The 26,665-nt window shown below is 35.3% G+C and overlaps 3 protein-coding genes across 3 annotated transcripts in view; 1 reads left to right on the forward strand and 2 right to left on the reverse strand.

Moving 5' to 3' along the window:
* Positions 1-4,077, reverse strand: part of LOC107688213 (antigen peptide transporter 1-like) — a 12,451-nt gene extending 8,374 nt beyond the window's left edge. The window contains exons 1-5 of the mRNA XM_016485827.1: positions 3,885-4,077; positions 3,104-3,438; positions 2,788-2,983; positions 1,683-1,797; positions 1,036-1,166 (exon numbers count right to left, since the gene is read on the reverse strand). Of these exons, the coding sequence (XP_016341313.1) occupies positions 1,036-1,166; positions 1,683-1,797; positions 2,788-2,983; positions 3,104-3,430 (769 nt within the window). The 5' untranslated portion in view covers positions 3,431-3,438; positions 3,885-4,077. The remainder of the gene's footprint in view (positions 1-1,035; positions 1,167-1,682; positions 1,798-2,787; positions 2,984-3,103; positions 3,439-3,884) is intronic.
* A 1,677-nt stretch (positions 4,078-5,754) lies between these two features.
* LOC107688214 (neurogenic locus notch homolog protein 1-like) lies at positions 5,755-16,178 on the forward strand. The gene is made up of 11 exons (XM_016485828.1): positions 5,755-5,994; positions 7,225-7,369; positions 8,590-8,922; positions 9,803-10,029; positions 11,574-11,895; positions 12,011-12,141; positions 13,306-13,364; positions 13,525-13,654; positions 14,200-14,297; positions 15,056-15,390; positions 15,469-16,178. Exons 1-11 carry the CDS (start codon positions 5,937-5,939, stop codon positions 15,971-15,973), a joined length of 2,343 nt encoding a protein of 780 aa, XP_016341314.1. The 5' UTR covers positions 5,755-5,936; the 3' UTR covers positions 15,974-16,178.
* Positions 16,179-21,543: 5,365 nt separating this feature from the next.
* Positions 21,544-26,665, reverse strand: part of LOC107688257 (pre-B-cell leukemia transcription factor 2-like) — an 11,970-nt gene continuing 6,848 nt past the window's right edge. The window contains exons 4-6 of the mRNA XM_016485882.1: positions 25,213-25,348; positions 24,922-25,063; positions 21,544-21,659 (exon numbers count right to left, since the gene is read on the reverse strand). Of these exons, the coding sequence (XP_016341368.1) occupies positions 21,544-21,659; positions 24,922-25,063; positions 25,213-25,348 (394 nt within the window). The remainder of the gene's footprint in view (positions 21,660-24,921; positions 25,064-25,212; positions 25,349-26,665) is intronic.

Below are 26,665 nucleotides of genomic sequence, written 5' to 3' on the forward strand. Positions count from 1 at the left end.
GGCATCTTTTTTGAAGCTGCCAGCGTCTGTTTTACATTATAATCCTATGGAGTAAACCGTGTTTTCAAAAAGTCCTGAGCGCTTTTTAAAACGCCACTGCCGGCGTCTTTTTCTGCAGCTCAGAGTGTCTTTTCAAGTTGAAAAAAGTTAAAGGGGTCATATGATGTTGCTAAAAAGAACATTATTTTATGTATTTGGTGTAATGAAATGTGTTTATGAGGTTTAAGCAACAAGCGCTACTCTACACTGCTCAAAACTCGTGTTTCAATCATCAGTGGCAAATTCGGCGGGCTAGAGTGAGCGGCGGCGGCCTAAAGTGAGCGGAGGCCGGCGGCTAGAGTGAGTGGCGGCCGGTGGGCTTGAGAACGGCGCGGCCGGTGGATTCGACGAAGGAGCGTCCGCCGGGCTTGCGGCTACCACATGTGACGACCCCGGGCTGGACTCCGCTTCGTCCACGGTGAAAGCCGATCCAGTGATCCACAGCGAGATTTCAGTCTTTGCAACTTTACAGATCTTCTTTATGCACCAAGAGCTTGTAACACTCCAAAGAGAAAGGAAAATTTGAAATCGCATCATATGACCCCTTTAAACTTTTCTGAAAAAAACGCCCTACGTCAAGTGCCTTTTTGACAGCTGACCAATGACAGGCGAGTGGCAAGTCGTTTCCATAACAACAAAAACAAAAAAAATGGAAAAGATAGCCGGTAGATTAGTTCATACTAGTTTCGGAGCACAAGGAGTTGTATGATATGAGCACAAAACTGTATCTAACTTAGTCTAAAATATGCCACAAACCGTGCATCATTCAACCGGAGCTCCTGGACTAAATTGCTAAACTTCAAAAGGCAACGAAAGAGCCAACTTTTTACTCTTTCTCGACATTTCTGCAGCACACAAGACGCCCTCGGCTGCTATTTGTAACCAAAACACTGCCAGCTTTTTATTTTAATAAAAAAAGCGCTCTTGTCAACTTTTTCTTGTCAAAAAAGACGCCAAGTGTGAACACACCCTAATTGAGTATGTTTGCAGTTTTACCTGTGGAAGCTTTATCGAAGAACGCAATATCCTGCTTCAGCACAGACTGGAAGACGAGTCCTTGGATGGACGTGTGTATTCGGCTCATGGTGATGTTGTAGATGAGGTCACACACAAACTCACACACAGCGCTGCAGAAAACAGGTGGAAATCCTGAGGTGTGCATTTCTCTTTAATACAGCTGAGAAGCTGTTTACTGTTACAGTATAAACTGTAATATTGTGAAATATTATTACAATTTAAAAGGAATGTTTTCTACTTGAATATATTTCAAAGTGTAATTTATTCCTGTGATGCAAAGCTGAATTTTCAGCATCATTACTCTAGACTTCAGTGTCACATCATGATCCTTCAGAAATCATTCTAATATGATGATTTGCAGCTCAAGAAACATTTCTTATTATCATAAATGCTGTAAAACGCTGAATATTTTTGTCCAAACCGTGGTATCTTTTTTCAAAGTTCTTTTATGAATAGAAAGTTCAAAAGAAAATGTTTATTTTAAACTTTATAAATGTAACATTATTCTACACGTCTTTAAATGTAACATTATAAATATCTTTACTGTCACTTTCGATCAGTTTAATGTGTCTTTGCGCAGTGTCTTACTGAACAGTGGTGTAAAAGATTGTCCTTCTTGGTCTTACCTCATAATGGTCATCAGTGTCATGACAGTGATAGCATGGTTAAAGGCCTCGGGTTCATCTTCATTCATGATCCAGTCTGTCATTTTTCCAGTGTAATGAGGAATCGCCATTTCACCTTCAGGACAATATGTATTCAAATTTGCATGTTAACATTCATGTCTATATCTTCTAATTTGCTTACAGACAAAAGATACAAGATTTATGATCAGTGGCCCACATTATTCTGCAATCAAAACATTAAAATGTCTTATCTCTGTAGAGAAGAATCAATATGTTCAACATAGTTGCCTGAAACATTTACTGCGTTTGCAAACTTGGCATGATTTTGTGTACTGAACAATTATCAGAGCAAACGTAACCAAAGTGAAACTAAAAGTAACATTAGATCACATTTAACTTTCTTTCATTTGTCAGACTATAGTTTTAAATGACACTGTAGGCTAGATTTCAAGGTAATTATTTACAGATCATAAAGCCATAACAGACATGTCATGTGAAATGATTTTTTTAATGGCCAGTAAGAGAAAAACTGTAAAAAAAATAAAATAAATAATATTGTATATATATATATATATATATATTTAAATAAATTGATAAACTGATTCAATAAATTGTACATCTGACAGTATCGTAATAGAAAGTTACGGAGCACCACACATGGCATGCAGGAAAAAATAGTAGGCTAAATCGTGCACACGATTTATAAATCAAGAGAACGAATTAGTAAATTGTGCGCACGATTTAGCAAATCGAGGGAACAAAATAGTAATCATGTGCACGTTTTAGTACATCGAGGGAACGAATTAGTAAATCGTGCGCACGATTTATTTATTTTATCTTGCATGTCACGTAGAAAGTAAATATTTGCCAAATAATATTTTAGACATATTTATAATATACATTTTTACTATATAAATTGGGTCTTTATACATGAAAAAAAATATATAGCTTAGATTGGGGTCCTTTGCAGAAGAATCATCATATTTGGGGGTCTGTAGCCTATAAAAGTCTTTTTTGCAAAATTGCCAAATCCCACTTTGACTCATAAAATTAAATCAAAGAAGTGCATTTATATGTATGACACAACACATAAGCATGTTTTTACCTAATGAAGAAATAACCACAAAGAAGAAGACTACTGCAAAACGTCCACTGAAAGGCTTCATGTATCCCAGCAGCCTTTGCAGTGAAGCCTTGCCCTTCTGCTCTGTTTTCTGCTTTTTGGCTGTCGGGAGGAGAGCGGGAACATAGCGTTTCCACAGCAACAGAGACAAAGCCAACACCGCATAGCCCTGCAGGAGCTGAAATATAATCGGATTTTAATGCACACATACAAAATAACACTGTATCTTCACACCTGACATTTAAAATACTCTTCCAGGTGTCTGTATGCCATTTAAACGTATTAAAACACATCTTACCCCTTGCAAGGTGTGCCAGCCCCACACCAGCTCCACCGTAGACCTGTCACAAGCCCAGAGGAAGGAAATATACACTGGATAGAGAAGACCGTGAATTACGGCCGTCTGCACCCCCTCGAATCCTCTCATCCAAGCCGGGCTGCCAGGGTAGGTGAAGGAGACAAACAGGAGGAGACATGTTCGGAGCAGTCCACCGGCCCACAGCAGGATGAAGGTGTTATTGATGAAGGACGAGGTGAGCTGGATGGCACCAATGAACATCACGGCACTCACGTCCACACACACTGCCAACAGGGTGAACAGAGGAAAGGCCATCTTATCCTTCATTTCCAGCACTGGCAACGAGAAAACAGCATTTAAAACGAATCACAGAACAAATTCATTTGCAATTACAAACAACCAGAATAGCACCTGCAAAAACCAGCGTTTATGTATAAGTAATAATATATAATAATATCGTATAAGTAATTCACTTTCACTCTAAAAATTGTTAATTTATGTTCAATAAGTTTTTGCTTACTTTACTAGCAATAGCAAAGTAGTAGTCAAAGTTGTGAATAATTCTTGACTGTACAAAATTACCCAGGTAGCCAAAAAGATCTGGCCCGATAACGGCCCAAATCCGGCAAGCCGGAAGAAATAACTCGGGCCAGATGCGGCCGCAACCGGCCCGATTCCGCTGGCTACCTGGGTATTTAAGTATTGTGTAAGATAAGATTAAAGAGTTCGCAGCACTGCATGTTGACATGTCATTGAACAGAAAGAAGGAAACAATACGTACCTTGTTAGTAGATACTACTGAAATTTTGCTTTAAAATGCAAGAATGTAATGTTTTCAGTGTCCACGTTACATTTATTTAATACATTATAGTTTAAAAACAGAAAATAAAGAAGATAAATAAGAGTGCTGCTCGTGTAGCCAGCACACGGGTTACGAATCTGAAACCGAAAGTATGAACTGCAAGGAAAATACCATTTGAGCATAACTCATGAATATTAATTACGTAACGTGACGGTAGCGATGGAGTCCTACCTCATTGGTTGGCAGGAAGGCGTTGGTAGGCAACTGGCCAATCAAGGAGGGCTCATCTATTACATATTAATAACGTTGAACGTCTGTAAAAAAAAAATTTAAAAAAAATGCCGCACAGGAGGTGTTTTTATGTCGGTTTTCGCTGTTTTGTCACTGTCCTCCTATGTAAAAAGCAGGTAAAAAGGAGTCTTTGACCGCTGCGACTCGTATCGCTGTTTTGTTAAGGCTCCCGCGTCATGAGTGCAGCGTTTTAAGACGCTGTGTTGAGTTAAAAATAGTTCAGCATTTATGAACCTGTCTCCAGTGTCTTCACTGTTCTCTTCACATACGTTGAGCAGCGCGTTGCGTGCGCATCCCTACAAATGTTACCGAGCAGCAACGTAAGTATAACCTAATTAATATTCATAAATATTTTAGTGTAACCCGCCCTGCCCATAAAAGCAGGATGAAGATAAGTGCAACAAATAATGCACAGTAAATTTACTCTTTAGAATTGGTGCCCTGAATTTATATAAGTAACTTAGGCTATTTATTTTGTCTGCTGAATTTTTTACACTGAATAAAAAATTTTTTTATTTTTTTTTTAGTCATTTAGCAGACGCTTTTATCCAAAGCGACTTACAAATGAGGACAATAAAAGCAGTCAAAACTACAAAAAAATACACCATCAGAACATCCTCAGTTTTGTGGCAAGCTAAGACCAACCACCTTAGGCTAGTTTAGGCTCTCTTTTTTTTCTAGTAATACAAAAAAAAAAGTAATTACAATACTTATTTCTGTTTCTCTGTGTCTTGCTTGCATAACTGCAGAAATGACAAAAAATAAATAAATAAATAAATAATAACTATTATTAATAAATAATAGTAATTTTTTTCCCTGTGATGCAAAGCTGAATTCTCAGCATCATTACTCCAGTCTTCAGTGTCACATGATCCTTCAGAAATCATTCTAATATGTTGATCTGCTGCTTTAAGAAACATTTCTTACTATTATCAATGCTGAAAACAGTTGTGCTGCTTAATACTTCAGTGGAAAACATTTTTTAATACTTTGATGAATAGAAAGTTCAGAAGAACAGCATTTATTTGAAATATAAATATTTTGTAACATTATAAATGTTTTAACTGTCAGTTTTGAACAACGTAATGTGTCCTTGCTTAATAAAAGTATTAATTTCATTTAAAAAAATCTTACTGATCCCAAACTTTTAAACAGTAGTGTATATATCCGTCTTCAATGGACAAGCTGCTGAAAAAATCAACACAAATGTGCAGGACTTTTAGCAGGTATATAAAAATGAGATATTATGTCTAGTTTGAACACAAGGAAGTAAAGTTTTTTTTTTGTGTGTGGTATTGTTCAATTGTCCTGTCAAATTTCCTTCAACACAATTCATGCAGTAAAATACTTCATAAACAGGTCAAACTCCTGCGATAATAATGACCTTTCAGATTCACACACACACACACACACACACACACACACTCGCTCCTATTCTTTTCCACACAGTGGCAGGAAGTCGTCCAGATATCCGCCGTGCTTCTGAAAAAGAATGAGGGACAAATTCAGGGAGGGAGCTGTTGAGGGTGTAGACATGAACGTTCACACACTGCACACAGTATTACTGGACTGATAATGCTGCATCCATCTGAAGAAACCACCCAAGACTCCCTGAAGACATAAGAGCAGCCTCAAATGAGAAGACACCAGGTCTTGGTCTTAGAGATTCATACTCGAGGGGGTTGCTGTGTCAAATCAAAAGGAACTTGACTAACTCCGGACTCGCGTCTGTGTTCAGAGATGCACCTGACTGTGAGATTCTCCTTCATCGTATGGACTCTCTGCAGATTATCTCAAGGTGAGTCAAATTCAGTTTCCTGTGGACAGAACTGATGGATGAATGAATAGATGGACACAGATGACTGCATGATGATGTGATGATTGCTGGTGTTCTAATGACCCACTTACTATCTCTACCACTTACTCGCTGCAAACAAGACAGGAATAATATATACTATTCACTAATTGTTTTTACAGCTTGAATTTGAAGGCAAATGATTAGAAATTTGATATTAGATATTTGATATTAGATATGTATTACATATTTATTAAATTAAACATTAACAAACAAGCAAATTAATTAAACATTCTATTTTTATTATAAAATTTATTAGTATTATTAGTTTGTTTTTTGTAAAAATCTGTAATATTTCTAAAATAAAATCTAAAATATTTATTGGCTGTAACATTTTTTTTTTTTTTACTTTCAGGTTTAATTCCCAAACTTTGGTCTCAGACCCACAAATTAAATATATTTTTATTGAAAAAAAAAAGCATATTATAAAAAATATAATGTTCTTGTGTGTGTGTGTGTGTGTGTGTGTGTGTGTGTGTGTGTGTGTGTGTGTGTGTGTGTGTGTGTGTGTGTGTATAGATCCATTTGTCCATATGTACTTTCTGTATTTTGCTGTACAGAAAAAATTTGATTAATGAATAGAAAGTAAAAAAACAGTATTTATTTTAAATAGAAATCTATTTATTTCTATTTTAAATAGAACATTTTGTAAAATTATAAATGAGTTGTAAATTATTAATAAATGACTGAAACTTTTGATCAGTGTAATGCATCCTTCCTGAATAAAAGTAATAATTTCATTTAAAAAATATTACAGACCTCAGAACTTTTTTTTTTTTTTAAAGTAGTGTATATATATATATATATATATATATATATATACATCTTCAATGGAGAAAATGCTAAGAGAAAAATACAAATGTACAGATTTTTAGCAGACATACAAAAATAAGATATTGATCGCTACAGTAATGCCCTCAGCCTTCATCCACTCCCATTCCACCCCATTTCCTGTTGCTGTTCGACGCTTCTGGAAACTTCCTGTTTGTGTCATGCCCCTCGTTTCCTGTTTCTCCTGGAATTCAGGTCAAGGCCCCGCCCCCACCAGCCAGGATGATGCTGAACATCTTTAGTGATGTGGGCCCTTTGATAGCTCAAAAACATGCTTGACATTGCTACTCTACTCGTTTCTATGACATGATACTCATACTTACTTTTGCTTTCCCTTAAAAGCCTCCCCTAGTGATCCATACAGCAGCTGTATGGCAGGAAAAACGTGCCAGGCCAAGTTTGGGAATGGAGTATGTGATCAGGAGTGCTCCACTTCTGACTGTCTGAGAGATGGATTCGACTGCCTCAAAGACAAAGGCATCTGCATGTAAGAAACCAGCGTGAAGCATGCTAATATCACATGAAATATCACATCCAGTTGTGGGGGAAGTACACAAATCTAGTACTGGAGTAAAAGTACAGATACCCTAACAAAATATTACTCTAGTAGACTTGAGTATTAGTACTCAATTTTACTCGAGTAAAAATACAAAGTACTAATCAATAAATATTTTTTAAAACAATTTTTTTATATATATACTTTTAGATATTTTATAGCCCTACTGCTCAAAATACCTGGGGAGGGGGGCCCTATCATACACTATCAAAACATTAACAATATATAAAAATAGCAATTTAGGTAACTGAAACGTCATGTGTGCAAACAATTGAAAAAAAAAAAAACCTTAATATAACATATATAGTATTTAGAAACGAGGAAAACTTAGCCCGTTGAGACGGTGATACACAAATGTGGACGTGTCCACATTCAAGCATTTCTTACAGTGGTGGGCTTAAATAGCTCAACTTGTTACAGCATATGTAGTTCGCAAACAGCTCAGTCGTGATCTAAATATTATTTTCATTTACAATAATAGCCTAAATCCTAATATTCGGCATTAATAACTTACTTTTCTGACTGTCTGACTTTTCTGACTCGAGCTTCGATTACTTGTGAATTCACTGACTCGTTAACTGGAGACTCACTCTGACCGGATCATTTGAATCAGCGAGTTGTTGACTCGGGAACAGCAGCAATCCAATCAGTTCAATTCGTGAATGAATCGTTCGAATCGATTCGCGAATAGATTTAACAGGTTCATTGAGAAGAATCGACTCGCTCGCGAATCGAACACCGGTATCGCGTCTCGGAAAGGGTGGCGATTTCTCCAGCTCAAAATAACGAGGAACGACGTGTTTTTAAGAAATCTGGTGGAGTAAAAAGTACAATATTATGCTTTGGAATGTACTGAGGTAAAAGTAAAAGTTAGGCCTACTTGAAAAATGTACAAGTAGCGTTAGGTCTACAAAAACGAAGTAAAAATACTTCGGCCTTGAAAACTCGATAAAGTATTATAATTGTAACCACAATTACAATGCATCAAATTACGTGCCTTAAAAAATATAAAGCATAGCAGGATACCGTTGTTATAATTAGGCTATTCACGAGAACCTACAACTGATATGCATATGAATTTATTGCAATGCAACAGGAATATTTATCATTTGTTATATGCATGCTTGAAGTAAAATGTTGTGTTTTCTCAGTTTAGGGCATATACATTATTGCCGAAATCATTATGACAACGGCCACTGCGACCAGGGCTGCAACAACGCCCCCTGTGGGTGGGACGGCTCGGACTGCCACAAAAAGCAGTACCCCATCTGGGCCAAAGGAAGCCTCATACTGCACACTAGAATCCCATTCCAGAGGGGTCAGATTCAGAACAGCTCTCTGTTATGGCCCTTAAGCACTGTCCTGCAGACCAGCGTCAAACTCAGAGGGATGGCACCTCTCCAGCCCACCACAGACCTACTTACAATGGACACCCGACAGCTCGCCGAGCTGTACGCTCAAACACCAGCCTATGACAGCAATGGGTTAGTGATACTGTCTTATGTTTTCATTTAAAGAGGTCATATTCTACATTTCAAGCTTTAAATAAAATTTTATTTTGTAAATATTTTTAAATAATGTAGTTTTTATTTTACATTTTTTATAGTCCGTTAATCAAGGGTTTATGCATCAAAAATATATTATATATTTTATTTTACTTTATTTTTTATAGTCCATGTTAATCAAGGGGTTATGCACCAAAAATACTCATAATATAAATAAACTAATAAACCTAACTATAAAATATACCTATAAAATAATGTTAATAAGTTAAAAAGGGCCATATTCTACATTTCAAGCTTTTAATTTTTTTTAATTGTTTTTATTTTATTTTATAGTCCATGTTAATCAAAGGTTTATGCATCAAAAATACTCATAATATAAATAAACTGTAAAAAGCATAAAATATAACTAAAAATAAATCATTTAAAGAGGCCATATGCTACATTTAAATTTTGTTATTTTATTTTATTTTTTATTTATAGTCCATGTTAATCAAGGGATTATGCACCAACAATGCTCATGATAGAAATAACCCATAAAGAAAAGGCAAAAAAAACACCTAAAATAATGTAAAAAAAAAAATCATTTATTTTTGCACAGCTACTTTCCACCCTTTCTGTGAGCCTCTCTTGGGATTGCTTTTAGATTACTTTAGGTAAATGAACATAGTTTTGATTGGCTAATCTGATTAAATACAATTCAGTGTTTGATTTTAAGGCCGTTTTGTTTTACTGTTAGTTAGATATTATTTGTGACAGCTCTTCAGTAATGATATCATACAGCTATTGCATGTCTTTTCAGTAATCAGTGGTCTGTTTTTCAAACGTGTGCTGACTGCATGCATATTTTTTTGTATTACAGGTCAGTGTTATTCCTGCAGCTGGATAACAAACCCTGCTCCCGTCTTCCCTCCACCTGTTTCCAGTATGCCGTCGAGGCTGCACACTTCCTGCGTGCCATCCTGGCACAGAATCATGCCTCGTTTCCCATGATCCCAAAGATCCTGGCGGCTGTGATCAGTGTACGTGGAGTCGATGAGGAAATAGGAGCCAGAGAGGAGGTGAAGCTGCCAAAGGAGGAGCGCAACGGTTTGTTTTCTTTGTACTTTGCCAAAACATAAGCATACTATTCAGACACTTACAGAAAGTTTATGCAAAATTTAAATTCTGTTATTTACTCTCTATAGTTTCAAACCATTATGCCGTTATTTTTCCTGCATAAGGTGTTATTTTAGTATATTATTTTGAATTAGTATTTGAGTTAATTTTTTAATCTAAAATTTATTTAATTTAAAGAGCCCATATTGAACATTTTAAACGTTTGTTTTACTTATTTTATTTACATTTTTTTTTCAATTGTTTACACGCAATTTTGAAAACCGGGTTCTTTTTTTCACAATATAAGCACAATTATCCAAACACCACACTCAATTTGCATAATTCCTAGATTGTTTGCAAAATGACACACTTCAGTCAAAACATACACACTTCAGTCAAAACATACACACTTCAGTCAAAACATACACACTTCAGTCAAAACATACACACTTCAGTCAAAACATACACACTTCAGTCAAAACATACACACTTCAGTCAAAACATACACACTTCAGTCAAAACATACACACTTCAGTCAAAACATACACACTTCAGTCAAAACATACACACTTCAGTCAAAACATACACCATTTTTATTTTAGTGTGTAAACAATCGTAAAAAACTGTAAACTAAAGTTTAAAATTTAAATTTTTGAATTCACTTTTATTTTATATTTTCAGTTTTTTATTTTCATTTCTATATAGCTTTATTTTTATTTCAGTTTTAGTAATTTTATTACTTCAAATTTCAGTTAGTTGCTAAGAGAATAAATTTGTAGGTTTTTAGGTTTAAGTTTTTCATCTTTGTTTTATTTAAAGAGGCCATATTCTACATTTTACTCTTTTATTTTACTTATTTTATTTTAAAACTAAATTTTATTATTTACATATTATTATAGCATGTATTAATATTTTGAGATTTAATTAGTTTATTTATTTTAATATTTCATTTTAATTTTGGTAATTTGTAAAACTGGAATGATTTGCACAAAATAGTTATGTGCGTTAGTGCTTTTTACATTTTTACTAGATTTTTAAAAATTTCTATAGCTTTACATTTATTTCAGTTTTAGTACTTCAATTTAAGCTTATTTCAGCTAACTTCCAAGACAACACAAATTTTCATTTCATTATTTTTAAGTTGTTCATCTAATATTTATTTTATTTCAGCTTTATTTCAACAAGAACAACAATGCTGTCAAACAAAAAAGCAGCAATATTTTTCTTATTTTCATAATAACCATGACCCTAAAATGACAACAACAAAAAGCACCATAAAAGTACTCTTCTAAAACAATACGATAGCATTGTGTGAGAAATGAACTAAAATTGTAATCATTATTCACTAATCATCCTTCCCTCCGCTAAATATGTGTGTTTATCCCCTGCTGATTAAAACGTAACTGCTTAAAGTCACTGCAAAAGATAAGAGAGTTTTAGAAAAGTTAGTTGTGAGAAATATCTAGAATTTAGCCTAATGTACCTGTTTTCTTGTATTCCTGAGCATTGTTTAGTTGCTAAATGTCACGTTTCAGTTCATGAAGCCTCTCCTGCCTGGATGTGGCCTGTGGTCGGTGTGGCGACGGGGCTCGGTGTGGCGGCTGCCGTGATCATCACGGTGGTGTTCCTGTGGTTAAAGAGAAGAAGACAGAGACGAGAAGGAGGAGAGCGAGTGCGGCACAGATCCACGGTGACCGACAGCAATAACGGCAGCAAGGCCTGGTCCCGCCGCTCTGAGGAGAAGAGAAGCAGATCGGGAAGAGATAAAGACAGAAATGGGACGAAGACAAACAAGAAAGGAAAGGAGTCAGGAAAAAGACGTAAGGAGCCCCTCGGTGAGGATGCGATCCGTATGCGGTGAGTCTGATGTTCAAAGGAGCTTGAGGGTCTTTGAAGAGTTTTCATACTGTGAGTGAGTGAGGAAACCGTGCTAATGAGGAGGAATTGTCCGTGTCCTTTACGCTGATTATAGACCCCTGAGGAAGGAACTGGACATCGGAAGTGACACCGATGTGACCCAGAGCTCCATGGAGGACATCAACAAGACCATCTGTGACCACAGATCACCAGACCAAAAACAGTTCAAACAGCCCCGCATGCTGGGTGAGACCTGCTGGAATGAGAAGGCTAAAAATGATATTTCTCAGTGTTATTTATGTGTTTGCTCTAAAATGACAAAATAGTTTTGTTTTTTTGAAATTTGCGAAACCATAATTCTGGCAAAAAAGCCAAGATTCAACAGATTACATTAAAATGTAGTTAGTAAATGTTAATTTAGTTATTCTCTCTCTCTATGTAATTTATATATATATAAATATTATATTTATATATATATAAATATATATATATTTTTTTCAATGTATTTAGCCAAGCAGATTCAAAAGATTACAGAAAACAATATAATGTATAATGTAAACAATGCAGTTAGTAAATGTTAATTTAGTTTCTCTCTATATATATATATAATTTATATATATAAATATTATATTTATATATAAATATATATTTTTTTTCAGTTTGGAACAGCCAAGCAGATTCAAAATATCACAGAAAACAATATAATGTATAATGTAAACAATGCAGTTAATTAATTCAGTTTTACTTTATTTATATACTACTGTTATTGTATTGTATTATTATTGTTTTAAATTAGCTTTTATTTTTATATTTTCAGTTTTCATTTTAAATTTAGTTTATGTTTTAGTAATTTTGATGTGCTTTTGTCCTTTTTAATATTTTATTAGCCTTTGCTGTTTAGCTTTATTTTTTATTTCAGTTTTATTCATTTTTTTTTTACTTCAATTTAACTTATTTCAGTAAGTTGCCAAGGCAAATTTTAAGTTTCATATTTATATTTTCATTTATTTATTTTTTGCAACTTCAATTAACAAAGATTATTTTCAAAGCATCGTTTTTGGATTAATTTAGATAATATATTAAACGAATCTGTATAAATATATACATAATTTTTTTACTAAAACATTTAAAAGTATGTAAATGCCATGTGGGAACTTCTGTGAACATTTCCGAGTGATGATTCCAGCAAATCTTTCAACAGATTCATGTTGAAAAACCTGTTTTACATCCAACCTTCGAAATCATGTGCATCTGAACAACATTTGCATATTAGTTTCAATGCATCATGAATGGAGAAAGTGCCAGTTCTAATCATGCATACTATTTAGCACAGATGGGAGGAGAAATGTGACTACTGTGCTTCAACTGTGCTTCAACTGTTTCAACTGTGTTTCTCTGTTACACCTTTAGCTCCCCCTAGAGGATGGGAAAGAAATGTGGTTCCTACACTTCAAAGACCACCAAGAAATGTGAGTTTATCTCATTTGAATAATCTGCCTGCACATTTAAAAATGTATTATACTACAACGCTCATGATATCTGTTATTAAAAAGATGTCTGCATGCTGCATCATTATGCATTTGAAAAATTCTCTCTGTAGAGCTGATCATTTGTGCTGTCTTCTCTCAGGCCGCTCCTGTGCAGTGGTGCGGTCCGGACGGCTCGGTCGTGCTGATCCGAGCTGTCAGAAGCGGGCTTGACCGAGTGGTTCTGGAGCTCCTGAGAGCCGGAGTGCCAGTCAACAACACCGACCACACGGGTAAGAGCGCCATTAACCCTTGCATGTGGAACGAGTCCCTTCAATCAATGTGGTCTTCAAGAATACATTACAGGAATAGTTTTTGTTTCCTTTGCAGTTGGGGAGTAATGTGTTTTGCCCTTTCTGGTTTTGTCTTTGTCACTGTCTCTGTCCTGTCCTGAACTCCCCACTGCCGTCCTCCATCTCCTCCTGCTTCCCTCACGTCACTCCAGCACCCCTGATAAACACGTCTGATTCAGAACACAGTTAATGTGCTGTAGCGCCCGGTCAATGTGGAAATAATGTATTAACCTTCCATGCCTGTTTCTCTCGCTCTCAAAATTTTCCCTCTTTTATTGTCTCGAATGTTCGCTTCCTGTTTTCCCTTCTCATAACACATGCTTGCATGTCATTTTTTTGGGCTTCGTCCACTACTTTCTGGCCCCTCTGTGTGCCACAACACGCCATTTCCTGATCACCCTTGCCCTGTTTGTTGTCAATTCCTTCTTGCATCTCTTCTCTCTCTCTCTCTCTCTCTCTCTCTCTCTCCCGTTCTCTTCATCCAGGGAGATCTGCCCTCCACTGGGCATGCTCAGTAAACCACCTCCCATTGGCACGGACTCTCATTCGCTACGGTGCTGCAGTGGACTTACAGGACCATAAGGTAAAGAAAAAGTCACCTTTTTGTATAACCAATCAAATAAATCAGGGTTACGCGCCATTCAGAATTTGAATTGCGGTAGATGGATGGACGGATGGATGGATAGATGCACCCTTGGTAAATATGAGCAAAGGCAGCTGTGAAAATAAATCTGCATCGTTGATCTTTTTGATCTTTCATTCAAAAAATTCTAACCTATCATTGAAGTAAAACAATTGAAAGTGGGGAGAAAATGTTATGATGAAATAAATGTTTTTCTCCAATGCATGCTGGCCACAATTATTGGCACCCCTAGAAATTCTTATGAGTAAAATATCTCTGAAGTATATTCCCATTCATATTTACATTTTTTAGCACACCAGGGTGACTGACTAGGAGCATGAAATTGTCCAGCCATGACTTCCTGATCCACAGAATTGTAAATATGAGGAACACAAAGGACAAATTCCCTTAATCATCCATCACAAGTAAAACCAAAAAGTAAAACCAAAGAATATAGTTATGATGTGCAGAACAAGATTGTTGAGCCTCACAAAATAGAAAGTGGCTGTAAGAAAAGAGCTAAAGCATTGAAAATCCACCATCAGGGCACTGTAGATCGATAGATGGATGGATGGATGGATGGATGGATGGATAGATAGAACAAACGGTTGAATGATTTATATGTAGATTGAATGATAGAGAGAATGAACAATAGATTGATGAATGAATTATCATAATCCACCAATAATAATGGAATAAAATTCAATTTTTTTCTATAGGCTGAAACGGCTTTGTTTCTCTCGGCTCTCCACGGTTGCTATGACACCGCACGATTCCTGTTGCTCAACGGGGCCAATCAAGATCTCTCTGACTGCAAGGGGCGGCGGCCACTGGATGTGGCTCGAGAGGGATTACATCATCAGGTCCTCGAGCTCCTATTGGCTCACAGAGTTCACAAGGCGCCAGTTCCTCTAGATCCCGCCACTGAGGTGCTCTGGGACGATCGCACGTACATCTATTCTCCTTGGGTCGCTTCACCTCCATATCTGCCTGGAAGAAGTGCCTCGTTTTCGGGGGTCATCAGTCACAGAGGGATGTCAACACCTCCGCCTACGTAAGTCAGCTCTGCAGCTGTTCCTTCCAGTTGCATATACAATTTTACCAGCATGTTCTCATGTTTTGTTCTCAACAGTGATTGGCAGATGGGAAGAACGCAATGCTCCTCCCCCCAGAACTGGCGTCCAGCCCCCAACCAATCAGCAACGGCACTGGTCAGCCCCAGGATTCTTGGCCGCCCATCTCGGCCTATCAGCACTCTCCAGGAAGTGACGTCAGAAGCGGAGGACGAGGAGAGGGAGATGACCCAGGACGCTACTCGAGCGGCAACGCCTCACTTCCTGTCTCCACAACCCGCACCTCGACAGCGCTCGTTCTCCTGTACCCAGCATGCACTGAACCGTCGCTCCAGTGGCAACCAATCAGAGCTGTCCGTAGCTGTGCCAGCTGAAAAAATAGCCAATGAGCATGTAGAAATAGTGATCGTGCCACACCCGAGAGAAGCGGCCAGCCAGTCAGAGAGCAAAACCACAGGGAACAGTCTCAGCGCAGCTCAGATGGAAAGTATGAGGAACTGCAACTCCAAAATGAGTGAGAGGGTCAGTAATGAGCTTCCCGTCATCATCCAAAGCAGCATGTGAGAGAAGATACAGAGAAAAGAAATTAGACAACTCGAAAATGCATACAACTGTGGTTTACAATTTCTCTACTGACTATTAAAATAATCTAATATTATTGACAGAATCTCAGGAAAACTTGTCCTCACCCCAAAATCAAAAGCAATTCAAATTTGCATGAGGAAAAGAAAGTCTATTTAGAACTATTTTTTAGAACTTCTTTTTGCATTTCAATTTGCATTTTGACATTATTTTCAGGACAATAAAGCATATTTTTCTCCTTAATTATTCCCTCATAAGTGTTATATGTTTGGATGTTTTGCTTTATTGTAATTTAGGGTTTACTTTACTCTAATACAACACAAAATATACAAATAAAAAAAATCTTATCACTACAGCAGTGAGAATTCGATTTTTTTAACTACAGTAATAGGACATTTTCATGAAAATAGTGACATATAATATTTGTATTACAATATAATGAAACCTTGATGCAAAAAAGGTTTTTGTGTAATATATATATATATATATATATATATATATATATATATATACACACACACACACAACTTTATATGGGTAAGGTATTATATAATAATATGATATTATGTATCATAAAATCGTAATTAAATAAAAAATTTGCTTAATTTTCTGTAAGGAAAAAAAATCCTTATTTTTTTTATTTGGAGAGTTGAGAATTCGATTTTTTTGCACTACAGTAATAGGAAGTTTTCATGAAAATAATGACATCATAATATTTATATTACAGTATCATAATGAAACCTTGATGCAAAAATAGGCTTTTATGTAAAAAAATTATAATATATAATATAATCATAAAATCTTTAAAAATTGGCTTAATTTTCTCTAAGAAAAAAAATCCTTATTTCTTTTGATTTAGAGTTGAAATATAATTTAGACATGCTCTTGACAGAATTTATGAAATTCATCCTATTATATTTTATTTAGTGCTGTCAAACGATTAATCGCATCCAAAATAAGTTTTGTGTACTACTGTGTATATTTATTATGTATATATAAATACACACACATGCATGTATGCTGTATATATTCAATAAAAATGTTTATATATATTAAATATATTTATATAAAATATATGAATATATATATACACATGTAAACACGTAAATATTTTCAAATTATATACTGTACGTGTATTTTATATATACATAATAAATATACAGTACACACAGATATATTATGTAAACAAAAAACCATTTTGGATGTGATTAATCGTTTGACAGCACTAATTTCATTGCGTTGAATTGCTTGTTCTTGCCATCTGCTCTCAAAGTTGAGGTTTCAAACATTCATTAATGTTTTCCACAAAGAAGTATTACACCTAAAGAAATTAATAGTAAATATATTTAAAAAGATGTACATTCACATGAGATGAAGATTCTAGAAAGATCCAGATTCTGGTGTATCTTTCACAATGGTGTCGGTAACCAAATTTTCTCGCTTTTTTTAGACGCTAGTCTGACTTGACAGAAATACCATTCAGTAAAATATTAACACATAACATTTCCCTGGGAAATTAATCAGATTACTAAAGTAAAATAGGCTGCAAGTGCCATATTATGTGAACCAAGTAAACAATATTTAAGCGCAAATGATGAATGTGTACACAGACAGTCTTTATTGTAAAAGAGGTAGAGAATACAGGTGTTTCACTGTACAGAGAAAAGACAGCACTGTTGATATACTCATTCAAACGGTAAATAAAGACAGCAAACACACCTCATTCATATAACTGATACATACACAAACCCAGTAAAAAAGAGAAACGCACACACACACGAAAAAAAACTATCTTTGGATTTTTCTCTATTGCCCAAGCCAATTCTATCTGAGCTTTGAATAAACAATATAGAGCAGTGATAACAATAATATAATAACTATAATGAAAGCAGTCTTAATGCAGTTTAAAAGGTTCCTCTTTCAACACCCAGATATTGCAGTAAGAAACAGTGGAAGTTGTAATGTAGTGGAAAAGCGAAAATAAAACAATTAAAATATATGTGTGTGTGTGTGTGTGTGACATTTTGACAGAAATCTGTTCTGCTCGCACTGAACTGAATGCAAAAAAAATTACGATATTACAAACAATTTACATCATGCTTCATGAATGAGACCCATTCTTAGGTAAATTACCGTATTGAATGGAATACGACAATTGTTATTAGAACAGCTTTATGAATGGTTTACATGGAAAATCTCTGCTCGTGTTTCATGTCAAGTCTGATAATGAGCTTCTTAAAAACAAAACTAAAACTGCATTTGGGTAGAAGAGTGACCATCATTCTTTCGTCATTTGGTGTGTCCTCCGGTATCTGAGCTGGACGCCAGCGGAAGGAGCTCATCAGTCCGAGTTGTCGGAGTGATCGCTGCCGGGTGAAGCGGCGGAGGGTGGCGTGTTCTGCTCCTGCCAGCTACCATTAGTCTGCAGACAAAGGAAACTGCTGTTAAAACCAGAAAAACACAAGTCATCCTATACAGAAATCTCTAAACAAAATACTAGCATACACGACAGAATTTAAGGCCTATTCACAGTGAGTGAAAAAAAAATCTTATTATGCTGAAGATGTCATTTACAATGATCTGGCTTAAAGTTATAGTTTGGATCAATATGAGGGAGAAAATTTTCACATTTTGCTGTTTGTAGTGGATTTTGCCATGTTGTTCACATTGTACTTAAAGGGGTCATATGATGCGATTTCAAGTTTTCCTTTCTCTTTGGAGTGTTACAAGCTGAAGTAAATAAAGACAGCAAACACACCTCATTCATATAACTGATACATACACAAACCCAGTAAAAAAGAGAAACGCACACACACACGAAAAAAAACTATCTTTGGATTTTTCTCTATTGCCCAAGCCAATTCTATCTGAGCTTTGAATAAACAATATAGAGCAGTGATAACAATAATATAATAACTATAATGAAAGCAGTCTTAATGCAGTTTAAAAGGTTCCTCTTTCAACACCCAGATATTGCAGTAAGAAACAGTGGAAGTTGTAATGTAGTGGAAAAGCGAAAATAAAACAATTAAAATACATGACGGCAACTAAACGCCATGAACTCATCCAACTCTTCTCTCACACAAACACACTCATTCATCCAAATGGAGAAAAGGGCCTTATTCATGAAACAAATGACTCAACAAATGCATAAATTGTTTGCAAAACTTTTTTATGTAAATTAGCATCTTAGCTAGCATTTCTTTTACTAACACCATATATATGTGTATGTATATATGTCTCTTTGGAGTGTTACAAGCTGATTGTGCATAGATAAGATCCCTGAAGTTGCAAAGACTAAAGTCTCAAAACCAAAGAGATATTCTTTATCAAAGTTAAGACTCTGTCACGCCCCCCTAAAACGGCTTGTTCTAAACACGCCCCCACATATCTATGTCACTATGTGGAAAATTTTTGCGTAATGCCGCCCAAATGTGCACGCAAAGAAAGAAGGCGTGGTTTCAGTAACCGCAGTTAGTGTTTAAGCAGCATGTCAGGGAGACGCTGTGTGTTTCTAGGCGAAAGCAAAAGCACTTTATTTGGCCTTCCGAAAGTAGATGGCGTTTGAGAGAGGCGGGGCATAGAGGACCTACAATAATGTACAGTATTTGAAAAATAATGTGTTTTTTGAACATTAAAGCATGTCAACATATTCTGTTACACCAAATACACAAAATAATGATCTTTAAAAAAGCATCATATGACCTCTTTAAAAGTAACGCAGAAGCATTCACCTTTTATATTGACATATTTTTAATGATTTCACTGCAGAAGCCATATTGTAAATGCAATGCTTTCTTTTTTTAATAAACAAAAGCTATTTTGTAAAATGATCTATTTTTTATTGCTAACAAAAGAACACTATTATCATTCTATCAAGATATATTCCTATTTAATGCAAGTGAAATATACTGTTGAATAATAATAACAGTAAAAAAAATGATCATTTCAACATTTATACCACACTATATTTTTATTACAAATATTTTTACTACTAATATCATTATACCAATATATTGCTATTTTACACTTATTTAAAGCAAGTGAAATCTAATAATAATCTGAATTGGGAGATGATTTACATTTTTAACAACAATACACATTTTATAATAATAATTTAAACATTTATACAGCACTTTTAATTATTTTTTTTATTTATTACTATCTATTATTTTTATTAATGATAATAAACCACTATTATTATCATTATACAAAGATATTCATTTCTTAATTGAAGTGAAATCTGTATTAGTAGATAATAAATAGAATTATTTTAAACATTTACACAGCACCTTATTTACTATATTTAATACTAATATAATAGTCCACTATTCTTATCTTTATAATCACGAAGATACATGTATATTTCACATTTATTTGAAGTAGCCTAAAATCTGTATTATTAGATAATAAAATTTTAAACATTTGATATTTGAAATATTTTATTTCGCACTTATTTTATGTGAAATTTGTATTGGCAGATTTAAAGTTTTAATTTCATTTAAACAGTATTTTTCTGGACACTTTCACTCAAAGAGCTTAGATAGGTTATATTTTGTATGTAAGACCACATATGTGCAATTCACCTTGTGTGAATGTTTCTCATAAAAAATTAATGTGCCACTTCACACTAGGGGTGTGCGATATTGACAAAAAATTATATCTCGATATTTTATGGGATTTTATCGATAACGATAATTAGACGATATTTTGCTGAGTGTGTTAGAAAAGAAAAAGCCAAATTTGAAATGAAAACCGTCAGCAGGTGGCAGCAAATCACTGTTAATAAGTGAGTCATTGCGATTGAACCGAATCATTTAAACGGTTGATTCATTCAAGAACGAAACACCGTCATGCTGCTCAGAGACGCAAAACAGCGCTGTGGCTGTATTCGGAATGATTTTTGTTGGCGAAATAGAGCAAAAACAAGCAATATGGTATCTTAATTAACTTGTTTATTAAATTCAATGTCAAATTTGTAATCATGGTAATTTTTGGAGAAAAACGGCACTCTTCGTGTGAAATTGAATAACTATATGAAGTGGTATAAATATATAAATTTTCTGCCATCATGTCTTGAATTTGTGATCATTCTAAATGCATTTTAATAGACTGAATCATGCAGTGAAAGAACACACTCTAAATGCGCACACGCACTAGTCTAGACTTCACGTAATGTATGCGTGTGCTCTGTAGGGATGTTTTGAATGGTTTTTGCAAAATACTCGATAATGTCAAATCGCACATCGTTAAAACAACAATTACGATATTATCGCAGATGATATATATCGCACATCCCTACTTCACACATCGCTCTTGATATGAATAGGCCTTAATTATAATCAGCAGAGCATGTGAATCCTTGCAAAAAAGCATAACCGAGTAAAGATCACAGTGAAAGTCACTTAAAAAGCGAGACTGATAGACGGCAAACACAAGCATGCATGTGATGAGCTCCTCACCCGACAGAGAGAGGAAAAGGACATTTAGGCAGAGCTGCACGGCAAACAAACAACACACAAAAGCACATCATTCACCAGTGAGATCCAAACTCATGCACAGAGATGATGACATGCAGCGGGCCGCAGGAATGGAGGCTGCTCTCCGTTCATTGGAGGAACTCCTAGGAAGCAGTCAGCTGACCCTGACAGCGAGAACGATCCTGAGCCTGGAAGAATGAGAGGTACGAGACTCAGTCATATATGAAAAACCTTGTAACACATTACTACCATGCCTTTTACTAGAGCAGGGGTTTTCAAACTGTGGGTCGCACAAAGTCGCAATAACAGGGTCTCGGAGCGACGGTTCATTATTAGCGGCTCGGGCCGCATTATTAATGAGAACAAACTTGCTCACTTCACTGCGCTGTATTCTGCATGAGATTGCATTACACCGGAAAATTCAAATGTTACGAAATGGTATGTTCATTCATTTCTATCTTCTGTTTGAACTCGGCGCTGTATCTTTCTGAGAGATATAAAGAGTTTAGGGATGCACCGAAATGAAAATTCTTGGCCGAAGCCGAACAAAATGAAACACTGGGCTGAAGGCCGAATATCGAAGACGTTTTTTTGCATTTTTTCCCCCATGTAGGCCTATTTTGCCATTTTTTCACCATTGCATGAATTAAATAGCCAAAATGTGCTTTTTACTATTTTGTCCTGCTTTTCAAATAAAAAATCAATTATAAAACAACAATTTAAAAATATTTACTTAACACTGAACTAGGCCTGGGCGATAAAACGGTATCGATATTTATCGATGGGACACCCTCTTCGATAACGAAGTATTATTATTATTATTATTGAATAATCCTAAGTAAACATTAATTATAAAAATAATTTTGTTCCTTCCCTAAAATCATTAAATATTCTTATCTCATTCTTACATATACTTAATGTAGCCAAATATTAATAGAAACAACTAAATTAATTTGTTTAGGGATGCACCGAAATGAAAATTCTTGGCCGAAGCCGAACAAAATGAAACACTGGGCCGAATACCGAACACCAAACACGGTTTTTCGCATCCCCCACCCCCATGTAGGCCTATTTTGCTATTTTTTTCACCATTGCATAAATTAAAGGGGTCATATGATGTGATTTCAATTTTTCCTTTCTCTTTGGAGTGTTACAAGCTCTTGGTGCATAAAACGCGTAAAAAGACAGTATAAGTCATTATAATCCGTAATTATGTCCCCACTGGATGCAACAAATGCCTTGTTTATAACCCTATTTTGAGGCAGTGCCCCAGCCTGGCCCCCCCATTTAAAATGCTCTAGACACGCCCCTGCGGGCGGGAGCGGGACTGAAAAAATGTATGAATGATTCTCATTACGAATTTGGGAAGATGTTTGTCACACGTATCACATTGTCACATGCCTTTAAAAAAACGAATAAAAATGTTACTGAGCAAATGATGAGTAACAGTGTTTCAGCGCAGATTTTCCTCGTGCTTTGGGCTTTGAACCCTGGTGCCGTGAGCTCGTGCAGCGCTGTTTGAATACATGCAATTTGTCAGTGTCATACAGTAGCCTAACCATCAGCATCAGCCACCTCTTCATCTCATTGGAGACATGTGATGCAGCACTAAACAGTCTTTCGTTTTCGGTGCTTCGTGCTTGTAATGATTTCTGCATCTTTCTCTAATAGTTTTAAATACTTTCACACTGCCGACATGTTTGCTGCATTAGTGCGTGCCTCTATTCGATCGTGTTAGTCATTGTTCGGTACATATTATTCATCCTTTTCGCTTATTGGCCGAACACGAAATATATTTTTTTGCTATTTTCGGCCGAATTTCGGTTGCCGAACATTTAGCATCCCTAAAAGAGTTGGTTTTCATCTCATCGGAGACATGTGATGCAGCACTAAACAGTCTTTCGCTTTCGGTGCTTCGTGCTTGTAATGATTTCTGCATCTTTCTCTAATAGTTTTAAATACTTTCACACTGCCGACATGTTTGCTGCATTAGTGCGTGCCTCTATTCGATCGTGTTAGTCATTGTTCGGTACATATTATTCATCCTTTTCGCTTATTGGCCGAACACGAAATATATTTTTTTGCTATTTTCGGCCGAATTTCGGTTGCCGAACATTTAGCATCCCTAAAAGAGTTGGTTTTTGTTCCTTCGTATGCATTTGGCTACCTACCAATAAGGAAACGGTCTGTAAAAAGCTTTTCACATGTACGGGCTGAGCGGGGCACAAACGCGGAGTTAAATGTAACACACATGATTTAAACATTTCTACACATGCTAGCATAACAACATTTTCATTTTCACCAGTTAAAAAAATGCAATCTTTTATTGTAATGTGTCAGTAAGAAATATCAGTTTGCATTTCCAAACATTCATTTTTCCATTAATTGTAATAATCTAGTGAGATTTTTGTTTGCACAAGGAGTCTGACAGCAGCCAGTGCTCCACACAGAGATCTGAGAAAAAAAAATAAAAGTACTAGTGTTCTAATAATTTTGGCCACCACTGTACATTTTAATAATTTAATTAATAATTATAATTTTTAATTTATGTGTTTATAATTTTACTGTTATACTTTCAATATAACATTATGCAAAATAGATCCTAACAGAAAGTGATTAAACATTGTGGTCTTTGTTCATCATGCACATACATGTCAATCAAATGGAGCAAAACACAAAGCAAGCACAGTTATTTTCATTTTAGAAATACATATGTTGTCATACAGACTACTGTTCAAACATTTGAAGCAAAGATGCATTAAATTGATCAAAAGTGACAGTAAAGACATTTATAATTTTAGAAAATATTTATATTTTAAATAAACGCTAGACTCTATTCATTAAAGAATCCTGAAAAAAACTTGAGCAGCAAATCATCATATTAGAATGATTTCTGAAGGATCATGTGACACTGAAGACTGGAGTAATGATGCTGAAAATTCAGCTTTGCATCACAGGAATAAATTACATTTTAAAATATATTCAAATATAAAACAGTTCTTTTAAATTGTAATAATATTTCATAATGTTTTCAGTATTTTTGATCACATAAATTCAGCTTTGGTAAGCATTAGAGATTTACAAATTTACAATTATGTACAGACCCTAAACTTTTGAACAGTAATATATTTATAACATTGTATTATATTGTTAAACATCTAAATATATAGTTATTGCTTTCAAACATATTTAATCACTTTATACCTGAAATCGTTTTTGCACAATATTGGTTTCATTTGATTTGAGCGATTCACCTCCGTGAATCAAATTCAATGATTCAATTCAGATCTCTGATTCAAGAGATTCGTTTGCATTATCTCTGCTGCAGCAAACTATATGTAGGTAAATGTTGCTGTTTCTTAATATGTATTAAATATACCGCTCAGGACTATTTAAAATCTCCAAAACTAGTGTGAAAATGCCCTGTTAGAGCTAAAGACTTGAACTAACCAGTGGAGTTTGGAGTGTGGGGTGATTCCTCGCTCTGTGTCGCCCCTAAGGCCGTCTTCATGGCATACAGATTGGCCTCTTCCTGGAACTTCCCAATGTTCTTCTTATAGCGAATCCTCTTGTTGCCAAACCAGTTGGACACCTGTCATGATTTCAGAGCCAAAATGAAACTGATCCGTCTCTGAGGACCGGACGCTCCCTTAGTGGACTGAGAGCCAGGCTCCTTTCAAACGCTCAAAAGAAAACAAGCCTATTAGATAGAGAAAATAGATCTGATAGAGGAGCTCACACCTGAGACATAGTGATACTGCACTGCTTGGCCAGCTCTTCTTTGGCCTCCTCGCTCGGGTAAGGGTTCGAGAGATGCGAGTAGAAATACTCGTTCAGGACCTCTGTGGCCTGTTTACTAAAATTACGCCGTTTACGCCTGACAAAGCAAGAAAATGTCATAGTCAAAAAAAAAAATTGCAATCAGCTTCTGCATGAAGAACAAACAGGGTTTCTGCAGGTGTTATGAAGGTAAATTTAAGACTTTTTAAAGACCCTTTTAAGACCAAGTAAAGAAAAATGAAGGAATGAATTGAAGGGAACACAATATGTCAATATGTTGTATTAGCACCGCTTCAAAATTTGAAAATACAACCCCAACAGATCTCTTTTTAATTCGTTTATCAAAAATAAAAAATGTTAAGGATTAGAATATGGAAATAGAATACTGTACTTTCAGATCAGACTGCAAAAAATGCTCTTTTTCCCCAGTATTTTTGTCTTGTTTTCCAGTGCAAATGTCTAGAGATTTTTAAATCAAGATACATTTACTTAGAAAAACGACATAACATAAGGAGTCTTGTTTTCTGTGAAACTGATCAAAATTAAGTGAGTTTATGACTAAAACACGAACAAGTATCTGCCAATGGGCTCAGTAAAATCTATCTAATTCAAAGGAAAATTTACATATATTTGTTCTTGTTTTAAGCATGAACTAGGGCTGGGCGATATAGCAAAAAACTTTAGAAACAATATAATGTTTCATATCGTTCGGTATCGATAATTATTGACTTTTTATAACCTATTTTAAAACAAAAAGCAATAGAAAAAAATGTTTACATTTAACCACTGTATTTATAATTGACACAATTTATTGAGACAAACAACAAATATTTGTTTGTTTTAAAAATCAAACACAATAAAAATTAAACAAATATCTAATTTCTAATGTTTTATATGCAGATTAAATAGGTCTTTATTGTATAGGTCTAATTGTCTCCCGAGGCCACAGGAGGGCGCAATGAGCAAAATAATGCAGCGCATTTAAATTGTCAACGCAAGGAATTAACTCTATAAAAACGTGCATTACGTCTAAATTAACTCATAAAAATCAAATATAATTTCATAAATTGCATAAACAATTATAAACAAAACAGCATCATGTATTTATGCATTGCTTAATCCAAAGAGCCGAAGCGCCATTCACACAGACTGCATTAAAAAACATATGAGACGCAGTGAAAAGGAATAAACCTCCACAAATTCGTGACATGTTTTCTAAAAGTTTAAACTGTTTTAACTTTGCATGGCTTTCTATACATCTCTTGTGTGAGACACGAGTGTAGCAGTCATATTTGTTCGTCTAAAAAATGCGCTGAATATGCATTCTGTGTGAATGGCTTGGTTTCGGTTTTAACCCATTCAAGATCTTCTCCGCAATGAACTTTTATATTTCTCTAATATTTTGAATGAATAA

The sequence above is a fragment of the Sinocyclocheilus anshuiensis genome, unplaced genomic scaffold (assembly GCF_001515605.1).
Source record: "Sinocyclocheilus anshuiensis isolate Anshui unplaced genomic scaffold, SAMN03320099.WGS_v1.1 scaffold1162, whole genome shotgun sequence".
Classification (NCBI taxonomy): Eukaryota; Metazoa; Chordata; class Actinopteri; order Cypriniformes; family Cyprinidae; genus Sinocyclocheilus; species Sinocyclocheilus anshuiensis.